The sequence below is a fragment of the Cryptomeria japonica genome, chromosome 5 (assembly GCF_030272615.1).
Source record: "Cryptomeria japonica chromosome 5, Sugi_1.0, whole genome shotgun sequence".
NCBI classification, from domain to species: domain Eukaryota; kingdom Viridiplantae; phylum Streptophyta; class Pinopsida; order Cupressales; family Cupressaceae; genus Cryptomeria; species Cryptomeria japonica.
Genome location: NC_081409.1, coordinates 197,400,786 through 197,415,066, shown reverse-complemented (window position 1 = coordinate 197,415,066; position 14,281 = coordinate 197,400,786). Strand labels below are relative to the sequence as shown.

Here is a 14,281-nt window from a genome sequence, read left to right as displayed (position 1 = left end):
GGGCACATGAGGAAAAAGAATATTTGAGATCTACGATCAACAGTAAGGCCAAAATTCTAATTGCACAATTAAGGACTGGATCCCACCATTTGAGATGTGAAACTGGTAGATGGAAGGCGCCTAAAGAAGAGTGGGAGGAAAGAGCATGCTTGTTTTGCAACAAGAGGATAGTAGAAACATAATGGCATTTCCTTATGGAGTGTACTCTATATGAAGACATTCGCAGCCACTTTGGGAATGAATTAAAAGTAGATAGTCTGAACAAGCTTTTTGAAGAGTCAAGACTTCACAAAATAGCAAACCTCTTAATCAAGATTCACAAGAGAAGATCCAGCATGGAAAAGAATCTGAAACTGGGATAAGTGAACCTATGGGTCCCTTAGGCCGTTGGGTCTCGTGGATGTCATTAAAACTCATTCATTCATTCATTCATTCAATAGTGGTGCACAAATGAGCCAATTATGAACAAGAAATTACAAAAAATGATCGGCTATTGGTATATAACAAATTTATTAATGGTGTTTTCACTATGACAGCTATTGGGGGGTCACTATGACAATAAGATGACGACTATTGGAACTATGATGACTATTAGTACTCTTCCCCTAATGCATTCATTGAATTCAATTTTATAATTAACTCAATCAATCATTTTACAAAATTAAAAATTTTGACTAACAATTCTATAATTATTTTGATGCTTCTAGATTCGATTGTGTAAAAAAAAATTATCATCAACATTTTGAATCACACTTTGTGATTCATCATCAGGATGAGAGTTCAAAGGAGGTGAAAGATGGTCAGTTGCAGATCCAGACTGAATATAAAGATGAGAGAGGGGAGAGAGAGAGAGAGGAGAGAGAGAGAGAGTAAATATGGTCAGTTGCAGATCCAGACTGAATATAAAGATGAGAGAGAGAGAGAGAGTAAATATGGTCAGTTGCAGATCCAGACTGAATATAAAGATGAGAGAGAAAGAGAGATGTCGATGATGAATCGCTCTTTCTCTCTCTACCCCTCTCTCATCTTTATATTCAGTCTAGATCTGCAACTAACAATCTTTCACCTCCTTTAAACTCTCATCCTGACGATGAATCACAGAGTGTGATTCGAAACGTTGATGATAAAAAACAATTTACATAATTGAATCCACAAGGATCAAAATAATTATACCATGGATTGTGGAAATCGGATAGCATTAACAATTCTATAGTTTATAATTAATTTTTTAATTTAGTAATTTAAAAAAATGCTATTTATCTTTCTTTATATTGACTTATATGGCAAATAGTGAGTATAAAATTTAATTTTTTATTTCTTTATTTAAATTATAAATTATAAACAGTAGGCAGAGGTAGTAGGAGCAGGAGCAGTTCCAAACGTGGAGACAGTTAAAGAAGCAGAAGCAATTCTAGGTACACCAGTAGCATCAGAGATAGAGACAGGAGTTCCAAGACCAACCTAAGATCTACACCTATAACCATAAAAAAGAAAGCAAGAAAACCCATAGCCAAAGTGTGATGTTTATGATCCAACACCAGTACTCACACCTGCACATTATATACTAATTTGTACTTGCCAATAGAACATTATGTGGAAACAATAGACTATATATTTAATTTTTTTTGTTTTATTTAATTCTTAAAACTAACTTCACCTAAATAAATGCTCACCTCATTAGTTTTTAAGTCATAAAACCATTTTTTTAGCTCTTAAAAAGAACGTACTCTAGGGTTATGAACTTTAGGGTTATGCATTTTTATTTTTATTTTTAAATTACTTTTTTTTTTTTTTAAATTTAGTTTTTGCTAAAAACATGTATTGTGACATGTGTTCACTTTTCTTTTTCTTTTTTTAAATAAAATATAATCATTTCATTGATAATTATTTTAAAAATAATATTTTTTATTTAAAAAGAAAAAGAATCATTGTTTTATAATAAAATAAAACATTAAGTGTAATAACTGGAATTTAATTAGAAGTATTTTATATTAAAAATGTATGTATTATTTAAAATATGTTTATATTTTATATTAATATATATTTATAAAATAATTAAATATATAATTTTTCTACATATAGAAGCAAGAAAATTTCATAATTGAAAATAATATAAGTATATTATTATTATTGTTATTTTCTAATTAAGACAAATCTTGAGAAAACAATAAAGTGGCAATTTAATTTTTCTAACATCTCATTTTCAAACAAACATAATGTAAGCAATGTTTTTTCATAAACATCATTTGCACTCTACATTTAAACTACACATCAAGATTACCATAAATGCAAAATGTCATAAATACAAACTTAACCATCATTATGTTTGCTCTTAAATTATGTATTCTCCTTCCAAGATTAATTCTACTCTTGTGAAATTGACCCAATTATTTTCATACCTACAAATTCAACCTTGAAATATTCAAATTAAAAAGTTTAAAATAGGCTCAACCTAACTCCGTTCAAGCTACTCATTGTCTGTTTCTTGTATCAAACTATTAAATTATGTGTTAAGTCAATTATAAAAGACATTACCTCTCCCTCATTTAAGATTATTTGTCATCTCGGATCTACAATCCATCATCCATCTATCATACAAACTTATAAAGGTGTCCTTATCTAGTTGAGTTACTCTCAAAATTGATCTCACTTCTATCATAATGCCATGCTATATTTGCATGTGAATGCATTACCCCTTTGACAACAAGTTTTCAAAAACCTTAGTTTCACATTAGATTTTTGTATCATCCTTTTTTATTTCCTTCCTCCTCTATGTTCATCTCTAGTTTTATCTACTCTAAGCTAACCACACTAATGACAGGAACTTGACGCTTTGCATCTCTTGTTATATATGTGTTCATGCATTTAATCTTCTTTTCATTTTTATTTAATAATTATTTTTTATTTATTTTTTTGTATGGATGTTCATTTATGTGTTAAGATTTATTATTTTTTGTTTTAGGTCAATATTAAATTTTTACTTATTTAGGATTGACTTTCAAATTTCAAATTTATAAATTTAAATTTGGTCGATCATATCCTTTCACTAGTCATGGTGAGTTGACTTGCTACATGTTTTGTGCATGTTATTGTTATACATTAGTAATTAAACACATTCAATAAGTAGTTAATTTATATTGATTATCAAGGAGAAATCTATTTAGGAATATTTCACTTTAGAGCATTAAAATCATATAGGTCACATCCATGCTTAAGAATGTTGTCTACAAACATCCACTCAAGGTTATAAAGTCAATTGACAAGAGAGATGATTACTAAGAACTTGACCCTTACCATTGAACTTCTTCCTCAAGATATTTTTGAAAATCATTGATACTTGCACATCTTCATGTGATCAAGGTAAAACAATTTATAGAATTTGATGACACACAACTTCCATGACAATGGCAACTATCGAAATGATGACAACTGAGCTTTGATACCCAACTAGTGACACAATCTATTCCCAAAATAATGGCATTTATCTTTGCCTACAATAATGACAAGAAGTTAGAGAGATGATTTTACTTCCTACATGCAACAAGAAGTTCAAACTTTAACAGAGTAATTCTTTATTAGAATTACAACAAACTCACTTTGTCGATGATGACAGTAACTGTGAATGAATAATAAGATCCTTCGAATGGTGGTAGGACATCAATAGAGTAAAATGACAGTTCATATAAAGTTGGCACACACGCGCGCACACACACACACACACGCACGCACACACACACACACACGCACACACATGAGCACACACACATGCACACACATACACACACACACACACACACACATCAATGTGACGAAAACTTCATAAATTCATCAAAATAATACAACTTAATTTTGCGTGATCAATCTTGAGATGAAATTAGCAAAATAGAAAAATATTTCTCTACAATAGGTGACAAAATGTCTGTGAAACATCGATTACACTCGTATGCCTTCACGGCCACTCACTTCTCATGCCCAATTTGAGAGATTTGCTAAAACTAGCTTCATAACCGTCACTTTCAACTCCACCTTAATCATGAATGGATGAATTCTTTTAATAACATCCACGAGGCCAAACAAACTATGGGACCCACGGGTAGCTAGCAAAAGAAGAGTATGCAAGACTAAAGAACAATTTGCTAAACCTCCTTTTCTATTTTCTTCTGCATCTTGGATCTTAAACTATGTAACTTGATCAATAAATTTGCGACTCTTGTTATCTTATCTTCTTCAAATAAACTGCTCAAGGTGTTTACATTTAGCACGTTAATGCAGTGAATTCGGATACCATTGTAAGCTGGACATTCCATGATATAGTGTCATTCTGTCTCCATAACCCCTTGGGTGCAATATCTACATTTTCTATCTGCCCACTCCTCTTTAGGTATCATCCATCTCCTGGTTTCACACCTAAGCTGATGTGAACTAGTCCTGATTTGAGCAATTAACATTTTTGCTTTCCATTTTATATCCATTCCAATGTAATTCTTTTGTGTATGGTCATGTGTGGAATTGAAATGTCTGATATAATATTCCCTTTTTCTCTCAAGTTGTCGTATCAATATCTTTTCTCTAAACTTTCCTTCCATGTACTTTTTAATTTCCTTTTTGTTATTTGGGCAGTCACTTATGCTAATAATCCATTTACTCAACCATTTAATGTTTTGTTTCATCCATGTTTTCTTTCTTCTTTGTAGCCTCTCGTTCGCTGCTATTTTTGGCAAACGATGTGTCTCCATGTTTTCTACTCTTTTTAAATAACTTAGTAATCGGGCCATAGTTGCTACCTCAATAGGGAAAGCCCCTGCTTTTGCTAAAACAGTCTCGTAGGGAACAAATGATTTAATCTTGAGGCTATTTGTGATTAAGTGTTTTTGTAATCTCTCTATCTGCCTCCATTTACTTTTCTGAAGTGTTGTTGCCCCATACCTCACAACCATATAAGACCACTAGAACCACAAGAAGGACAAAGAGAGTCTTTTTAGTTTTCCAGTCCCATAGCTCAGCTCTTCTACATCTATGTTGCAATGAGTATAAGGCTTTCCATCCTCCTTGGATCATTTTCGCTCTATATGTTTCCCAACTTATTTTATTGTGGAAATCAAGGTCAGGGTATTTAAATTCATTGACCATTTGTAATGGGTTGCCTTCAAAAACAAATTCCCTATGAACCTTCTTTCTCTTCAAGGTAAAGATCATGATCTTAGTTTTGCTAGTGTTTACTTGCATCCCTGCCTCATGGCAAAAAAGTTATAAGGCCTTCAAGTGTTTCTCCAAATCTGGTGTTGATTTTGCCATTAAGATAAGATCATCAGCATATAAGAGCAATTTTATTACATAGTTGGTCAAATGAACTCCCCCTCCACCAAACTTATCTATCCAATCCTCTATTTTGTCGATATATAACCCAAATAAGGTGGGAGAGAGTGGGCAGCCCTGCTTGAACCCAATGTCACTTCCAAATCATTCTGATAATCTCTATTTGGTTCAGAGTTTGGCCCAGACTTGGTCATACAGCCTATGAAAAACTCTATAATGTTATGGAATTTCCAATTCTTCCATCTTGATCCATAGTTTACTTCTGGTACCATGTCGAAAGCTTTCTTGAAATCAACAAAGCAACAAAAGACCTCATCACCTTGTTTGTCCCAAACCTTTTCAATCAAGTGTCTGAGGGTAATGCAATGGTCAATAGTGGAATGTTTTGGCCTAAATCCTGCCTGCCCTTTCACCCTCTTTCCCTCTTTTTCAGCCCAAATACTGATTTGTCTTTCTATCATGCTCCCAACAAGTTTACCAAAAAGAGGATTGATAATTATGGTGTGGTAGTTTGAGGGATTGTTGATGTTGCCACTCTTATGCAAGGGGAATGACAATACTTGTTGTCCAATTTGTTGGAAATCCATTTTGAATGACCCCATTGAATATTCTTTTAATGTGTGGTGTAAGAATTTCCATGTCCCATCTTAAATATTCTTCTTGTAAGCCATCTATATCTCAGGCTTTACCTGCAGCAAGTTTTTTAATTCTTTCTTTAATATTGTCTAAGGTGAAGAGCTTAGTTCTTGACTTGATTGCCAGAGGGGAGTCTTTATCTTGCACTCTCTCATGAAGTTTCTTTGCATATTCTAACCACTAAGTATTTGTGATGTTATTCTCCTTGACTATGTCTCTTTGTTGCAACTCTCTCCAAAAGCCTCTTGGATTGTGCTTCCCAAGCAAAATCAACTCTCTTCTTCTAGTTTGCATATAGACCTCTTTTTTCATTCTCACTAGCTTGACATATTCTTTGTTATTGCCCCATAGTTTGACCATTTTCTTTGTTGCCTTACATTCTTCGTCATACCATGGATTTGTTGGAAAGCTATTCTTTCTACTTCTCTTAGGCATAGACCTTTTGCATGAATTGAGTGCCTTGAGGATTATTGATGTCAACTTGATGCTTCCTATTAATTCTTTGCTTGAATTGGTCAACCCATTGACTCCTTTTCCTTGCAACTATTTTTTGAGCATTGTTTGAAAGATTTCTTGGTTTTCTTGTTTCAAGAGGACTGTAATTTGAGTGGCTTCTTTATTCTCTTTTTGTTGTATCTTCCCATGACATTGATTATCTTTCGACATGCTAACCTTAGTATATATTGGGCTATGGTCTAATTTCATTTATGTGGGGCAGTCCTTCACCTCAACTTCTATAAAACTTGACATAAGTTTCTTTGAGCTTATAACATAATCTACCACACTTTGACCATTATATGTGTGGCATGTGAAGTTTCCTGAGCTTGGCCAACCTTTTAAACCATTGCATTAATCAGATCATATAGGCTGCAAACTCCCAACAATTTTGCTCCATATTATGTGATAGCTCCTTTTGCATCCTGAGATACTCTTTCCCATTTTTGACTCCCTTCCTCTTCTAACCATAAAAGATTGTCACCCATTCCTTCTTCATTACTAAGGCAAAGAGATTGGTTGTTTGTTTTTCTAGAATTAAAGTCCCCCATTACAATGATTTCTCCTTATGGTTGTATGCCGATATGTTCTTTTTCAAGGCTGCATAAGGATCCTCTTTGTCTAGTTTCCTCTTCTTATAAAATTTTGAACTATGTGGAGAAAAATAACATGTTGCAAGATATATTATGATCTTTTTAGCCTCTATTTTCATTCATATGTACTACTTATTTGGGTCTTCTTTTTCCACTTCTACATTTTTTCCCAAGATTCTTTTACTAAAATTGTTACCCCTCCACAACCTTTTCCACTTTCTGTCAACTCATTCCAAACTGATATCTTTGTGTAACCCTAAAAAATTGAAACCTTACAACCCTCATGCTCATTAGTTTCAAGGAGGACAATTATGTCCATTCCCTCATCTATGGGCCCTAAACTAGGCCCCATCCTCCAAGGATAACCTCTACAATTCCAGCTTACCATTGAGAGATGTGTTTGGGGGGGCCCGCCTTCCTATTTATTATATGTTGTTTTATTGTTGAACCGAGCTTTCCCTTTGTACATCCATGCTTCATTACCTACACTTCTCTTTGCAACTGCTTTTTCCCATTCTTTCCTTCTCTCTTCTAGCTGTATGGGGGTTAAATCTGCATCTATGAAGAATCGTGTACCTTTAAGAAACCTTTTGTTCCTCAAAATTTTATTCTTGTCCTCTATGCTTTTCAATGTCACTCTTACATTCCTATTTTTGCCATCTTTTAACACTCTACCAATTCTTCTTGCTTGATGAATATGCCCTATCCACTCCACCTTATCTGCCAAAAAGTCTTTTACTAACCTATCGGTGTGCTCACCTTCTCCACAGTCCTTCAAACCTGTTATGATTATATTTGCCGCCCTATCCTTTCAATGCCATTCTTCCCCTATTTGCACTTTAATATGCTTCTCTATGATTTCCCTTTGGCTCTTTGTTGATCCTTTTGTTACTTGTACCCATGATTTTGCCTCTTCTAATTGTTCCTTTAGTTTAGCTTCCTTCATCTCTATGTTTGCCAATGCTAATTAGAACTCCTGTAGGTGTGAAATATCTCTTTCCTCTGCTGGTTTAAAAGAATTTCCATTTTTAACCTGTTTTAATTCTGCCTTCATGGTCACGATTTCTTGCTACCCTATTTTCAAATTGGCTTGCAATTTGAATAGTTCCTCTTTAGGGAACTTGTTCTCTTGTGTAAGTTTATAATTGGTATCCATCGTCTCTTGCCATTTGCTATGTTTTGACCATTCTAATGCTTCCAAACCTTCCAGTCTCCTCTTTAACCCCATTAGCTCCTTAACATATAGATCTAAGGACCATGTTAAAGGAGTTGAATCGGGGCTATATTGATCCAACTTGCTTTCCTCTCCTAAATTTTTTATTTCCACCTCTTGTTGCTTCATTCCCTCAATTCATTTAAGTTGGTTATTTTGTTGGTACTCTCTTTTAGCTTGTTTCCCAAAATTTTCAAGAATATCTAGCATTTCTATTTTTGTCTTTCCTTGCTCTTACTACTTCTCATGTATGATTGTTTGGTTGAAGCTTACTATATTTGGCAGTATCATGATAAACTTAGTGTGCCTTAGCCATTGTAACTTTCTAGCTATCTTGGCTTGCCTTCACTGTAGTATTCTCTGTTTGGCATTGACAAACGTACGTTTTTTGCTTATTTCTGAAACTTTATCCTGTGTGTAGACATGGGGTTCCAAATCTTTTATAAAGAAAGATGGAGCAAAAGATGCCTCATGCTCCATTAAGGTCCCTCCCCCATCTTTTCCATTAGGTTTTACCAAAAGCACATAGTGTGCCTCCTCCTTGTAGTTTGAAAAGTCTATTAATAAATCTACCTCTGATCCTGAGATGTTTTCTTCCATATTGACTAACCAATGGTGTTTTGGGTTTAATGAGTATCCAAAAAATAAAATAAAACTTGTTGCCAAATATTGTTTTGTTGTTGTTAGGTTTGTTTGCGTTGAAGTTGTCACAGTTGAGATGCATTCAGAGAAACTAAAAAAGGAACCCAGTTGTTGCAAAATCCACTTCTGTCGTAGGGAAACAATAAGGACTTACCTTTTTATGCACTTTCAAAATCCCCCATGAAGCATTTGTGGGATCCACGGTGTCTTCTTGATTTGATATGTAGGGCCCTCTTGAGCTTGCTTTGTCTTTGGTTGTGCACTATCTCCAATCTTTGTGTGGGCCTCACAATAGACCAAACCCTCGATTTATGTCACAATAGCTCCCTAGGTTCAACCTGTGTTTGTTGATACGATGAATGTGGTCCCACTGCTCTGCTAAGTCCGACAAGGAATCCAAAAAAACCCTCCAAAAGTGCTCTCCTCTATAACTGTTCCCTTCTTTGCTTGTTGCTCTTTGTTCAAATGCCCTTTCAAGCCACATGCCCATTGTGAAATGACCTACTCACACACCTTGAAATGCCCTAATTTGTTGCAAAGTTTGCCCCCTTAAACATGCCTCAATACATTTTGAAATCCATTCTGCTTGGAATGCATATGACAACCAATACTCTATACACTTATTAGTCTACATGAGTAGTGGAGTTGGCTTGAGTCGTGGGTCTACTCCCCATTGGTTTTGAGCCCTGGACTTACCCTATGCACATGGTTTGCATACGATTGAATATGATGAGTTAGACATTAGTTAAAAAAAAAAAAAAGAAAAGAAAAGAAAATTCCTTGAAAATATAAATTTCTATTTACCCATATGTATTCAAGGACATTTTCCAAAAGTATCATAAACATAAACATAAGAATAATCCATAAGATTACAAAGCAAATGGGAGCCTTAACCTTACAACACCGTCATTATATGACATTGTATGCTACAAACAAGAATATGTTTTCCATAAATTCAACTTTAAAAGCTTTTTTTTTCTTATTCATATTTTTTATTTAGGCGATTCCTTAACCAGGAGCTTTACAGTGGTCACGATAAAGATTATGAGTACTATCGAAGGAGATAAATGTCGTGAAATTAAAAATTTGAGGAATTTTTTGTTACAAACTTAGGGCAAATTAGATCAATTTCAGAAGCTCCGCTTACGTTGCCAGGTTTTTTTATTCAGATGATTTCTGCACCATCGCAAAGAACTTTTCAAATCCTTTCTAAAAATGATCACAATAAAATTTCTGAACAGAATTGAGGAAATCGCAGTCGTCCAAAGGTGACCTATATAATTGCAAATTCTGTCAATTTTTAAGGTGCGAACTAGCAAAATCTTCATATTTTGCAATCCATTTTATTTTTATGTTCGGTTTTTTACAGGTTCGCCAATCATAAAAACATGATGGTGATGATAAGGGCGACGAAAATGGAACGAATGAGCAAGTTTTAATGACGTCGACAAAATTATTAGTCCATAGGGTAGGAGGAGTATTATTAACATGTAAGATTTTTATAATATATGTATTGTGATGCTATTTTTGAATTCGATTGTGTGCAAGTTTTTTATGATCAATGTTTCTGATCATATTGTGATTCATCACTAAAATGATAGAAAGCTGAGATATAAAAAACTTGCACATGTTCTAATCCAGAAGCGTATCTAACATGAGTATTATTGTAAACAATTTTGAAGTTCCTTTCAATGTCGGTTTTTCTATTGTGGATCTTAATTAAAAAAAACCCGTGGTTTTGTGAGGCCTTGCCTCTTCAAATAGTTCATTTAGACTGCTCACCTTCAAATTATTCTGCACATTTAAGCATGAAGTGTCATTCGTTTTCCACCACTTCTTAATTGTAGAAAAGACAAGTTCTTTCATCCCACTCTTCCTTAGGGACTGCCCATCTACCCGTCTCACATCTAAGATGATGAGAACCAGTTCTCAGTTGAAAACTAGAAGTCTGGCCTCCGATGATAAGAATTTAAGAGTTCTAGCCTTTAGATGCTAGCAACATGTATGGTTTTATCAATATGGACTCGATAAGCAAATACTAATTCAAGCAAAGAATATTGAGGATTGTATGAAAAAATCAATAATAAGACAATTAAGATTTTCTTAACAATTTTATGTTTATTATCGATAAATATGTTGTGCATTCATATTTTTCTATTATAGTTATGGATGGCTTGGACATTGTTCATTCATATCTTTGATTAGACATTTTTGAATAGGTATTATTAATGTGCAAAAGAAGTTTGTGAATATTTGGTACAGAAAAAAAGAAGGCAACCTTATATAATATTATGCACAATGAGGAACAAAGTAAGGTGTAAGTAAAGCATGAAAAAAGAAGACAATCTTATAGAATATTATACGCAATGAGGAACAAAGTAATGTGTAAGTAAAACATAAAGATGAAACTAAATATATTTGAAAAAAGAAAATAAAGAAATTGTTGAAAATAAAGCATTAGAAAGAATAAGGATACTTGTGAAGAAATCTGAAATACTTCATCTATTCGAGACCCAAAAGAATGGGCAAAAGAAAAGGTTGATAATATTGAAGAGTTAAAAACAACAAAAGAGACTAAAGGAGTGACATATAAACACCCACATCATCACAAGAGGCAACAATCATGGATGCATTTCACAACACATTAAAACAACAATAGCTACAAATATACAATGAGTCGAAGAATCACTATGACCACACAAAATCAAATGAGTTAACAACTATAGACATAAAGATAATAGTTTTCCACAATCCATAATTTTACTGGCGTTCTTGGAAGAGATGAAGAATATAAAGATGATGGATGTGAAAGATGATTGATCACATGGTGTGATTTGAAATCTTCTAGAAATAGCAACAAGCACAACTATAGACATAAATTGAGTCAAATGAGCAATAACTATAGTCATACATGAAGTCAAAGCAATAGTCATTACGATTATATATGGAATCAAAGGAAAAACTATTGATGTACATAAAATTGAAGAAGCAATTACTATGTTGATATAAGAATGAAGAAAGCTTAACTTTTTATTGCATTTTATCAATATAAAAAAAAGGAATCAAGAAAGCAATAATTACAGGCACACATACACACCAACCATTAAATTATTTTATTTACTTAAGATAATTTAATAAAAGTGTCCTCATTATTATAGTAGTCAATCACTTTCGTGATTGTTTTAAGAAAACTTTATTAAATAACTTTAATATATTTCCATGACTAATAGATATATATAATATATTTATACTAGCATATCTATCTTCATAAAAAATGGAATAGACACCTAACAATGATATTCTTTTACTAGTTTTATTTTTATTAAAATTTTATTTTAATTTACTTAAAAGTTGTTTTATTTACTTCAAAAACATTTTATTTATTTAGATCATTTATTTATTCAATTTCTTATTTATTTAAAATATTTTTCTTTTATCATTAGATTTATTTATTTAATTTACTTTTTTAGTTTTTATTTTAACATTATTTTATTCGAAAATATCTATTTTTTAAATTATTTTATTTTATTTATAAAATTATTTATAAATTTACAAATATTAAATAAAATATATTTTTATACATATCATAAAATCATCCTCAATCAGAATTCAAACCTAAGATAATTAATTAGTTAGAATGTTTTTATAGATATCCATCTGCATATGGATCTAGATATGGGACTATCACTTATAATAATATAAGACTATCCTATACTTCCTGTAAACATATATACCTTACTTTCATAGAATTTGAATTTATGATTTTTCATTAAGAACACAAATTCTCTACCATTAATACTTCCCTTTTCAATCAGTTAAGCTAAGACGATCATCCCTTTTTAATTTTGTAGGATTGCTCATTTTCAGGAAATTATTTGGAATTTGTTAATTTACAATGGGCAGGGCAGGAGTAATCATTTCCTATAATATGTTATGTGAAACTTCTGGATTTCGCCTATTTGCAGTGCTGATATAATTTGTCATGCTATGTTATGGGAGACTATGGGCTTTTATAGTTTGCAAGACAGCAAAGAACACTCCCTATGCTATGACATTAAGATTTTCTAAATGGGTAACTGCATTTTCAATCCAGAAAGTGGAAACAGGATACAGAACAGAACCTTGGTGTAAGAAGAACCAAAAAACCGCCTACTTCCAGCATACATCAATTTCCCAGCATCCTCCTCCATATGCACTCTAGTCACACCAAATCTTCTATGCTCACCAGCAAAACCCACAGGGATGTCCACATCAACGAACCCATTTGTAGCAATAGGAACATCAAATTGTGAAATCTGGTATCCTTTGGGAAGATCAGGATAGAAGTAATGCTTCCTGTCAAACTTGGATTCAAGACCCACATGGCAATGCAATGCCAGTCCCAACTTGACTGCATACTCCACCACTTTTTCATTCAAAACAGGCAGAGAACCAGGAAGTCCCGTACAAATTGGGCATACATTTGTATTTGGTTGTGAACCATACAGAGATGGGCAGCTACAGAATGCTTTTGTTAACGTTGAGAGCTGCACATGGGTTTCTATTCCTATCACTGGTTCATACCTTTCAAATCTTAAACCTCCCTCCTCTTTTTCTTTCTCCACTGGGAATCTGCATACAATTTTTTGTATAGAATTATTTTTGGTGGAGTTTAAATGTCTGTGGAGAAGTGATGAACTTCTTACCCTATGTTTTGTAATCACTTTATTGAAGGACCGGCAATATGCAGGGGTGGTGATAGTGGTGGCTGAGGCTCCTGGTAGACAACAGTGGCGAATTGAAGCCATGTTATCCTTTTCCAATAGGATTGTATATTGAGCTTGATCATTCTAAATGAGTTTTTTAAGGAGGCAAGACTTGTCAAAATTGTGGGCTTCTTGATCAAGATCTACAATAGAAAAGCTGGCAATGAAAAGTGGCGAATCCTTTCCTAATAAGATTGTACCTTCATCAGTCTAAATGAGCTTTTTAAAGAGGTAAGACTTCACAAAACCGCAGGCTTCTTGATCAAGATCCACAACAGAAGAGCTGACAATGAAAAGAACCTAAAAATTGTTAACGACGTTGCTCTTGATCTTATAGACTGATGGTCTCATGGATGTCATTAAAACTCTTTCGTACGTTCATTCTTAGACTCTGCTTGTTTGTAGACTTTGAAACAATATTATAGATAATAAGTGTGTGCAAAAAGTGTATAGGTTATGTTTGACTAGATTCTTGGGAAGAGTAAAGTATTGTGTGTCCTTGCAGCTTCATTGCTGCTTATTCTTCGTACTTTGTTTTGCATTAATATATAACAGAAAGAAAAATAAAAAGATCATGAATATGTATAGGTTATGTTTGACTGGATTCTTGGGAAACGTAAAGCATTGTGTATCCTTGCAGC

At 33.3% G+C, this 14,281-nt stretch overlaps 1 protein-coding gene across 1 annotated transcript; it reads right to left on the bottom strand.

Moving 5' to 3' along the window:
* Positions 1-12,700: 12,700 nt before the first annotated feature.
* LOC131028006 (glutamyl-tRNA(Gln) amidotransferase subunit B, chloroplastic/mitochondrial-like) lies at positions 12,701-13,813 on the bottom strand. The gene has a single exon (XM_057958118.2). The coding sequence runs from the start codon at positions 13,680-13,682 to the stop codon at positions 12,960-12,962; it is 723 nt and encodes a 240-aa protein (XP_057814101.2). The 5' UTR covers positions 13,683-13,813; the 3' UTR covers positions 12,701-12,959.
* Between the last annotated feature and the right edge of the window lie 468 nt (positions 13,814-14,281).

What these genes read in the sequence shown, in the direction of transcription:
- LOC131028006 (XM_057958118.2), bottom strand. Translation starts at nt 13,682, where the DNA reads ATGGCTTCAATTCGCCACTGTTGTCTACCAGGAGCCTCAGCCACCACT.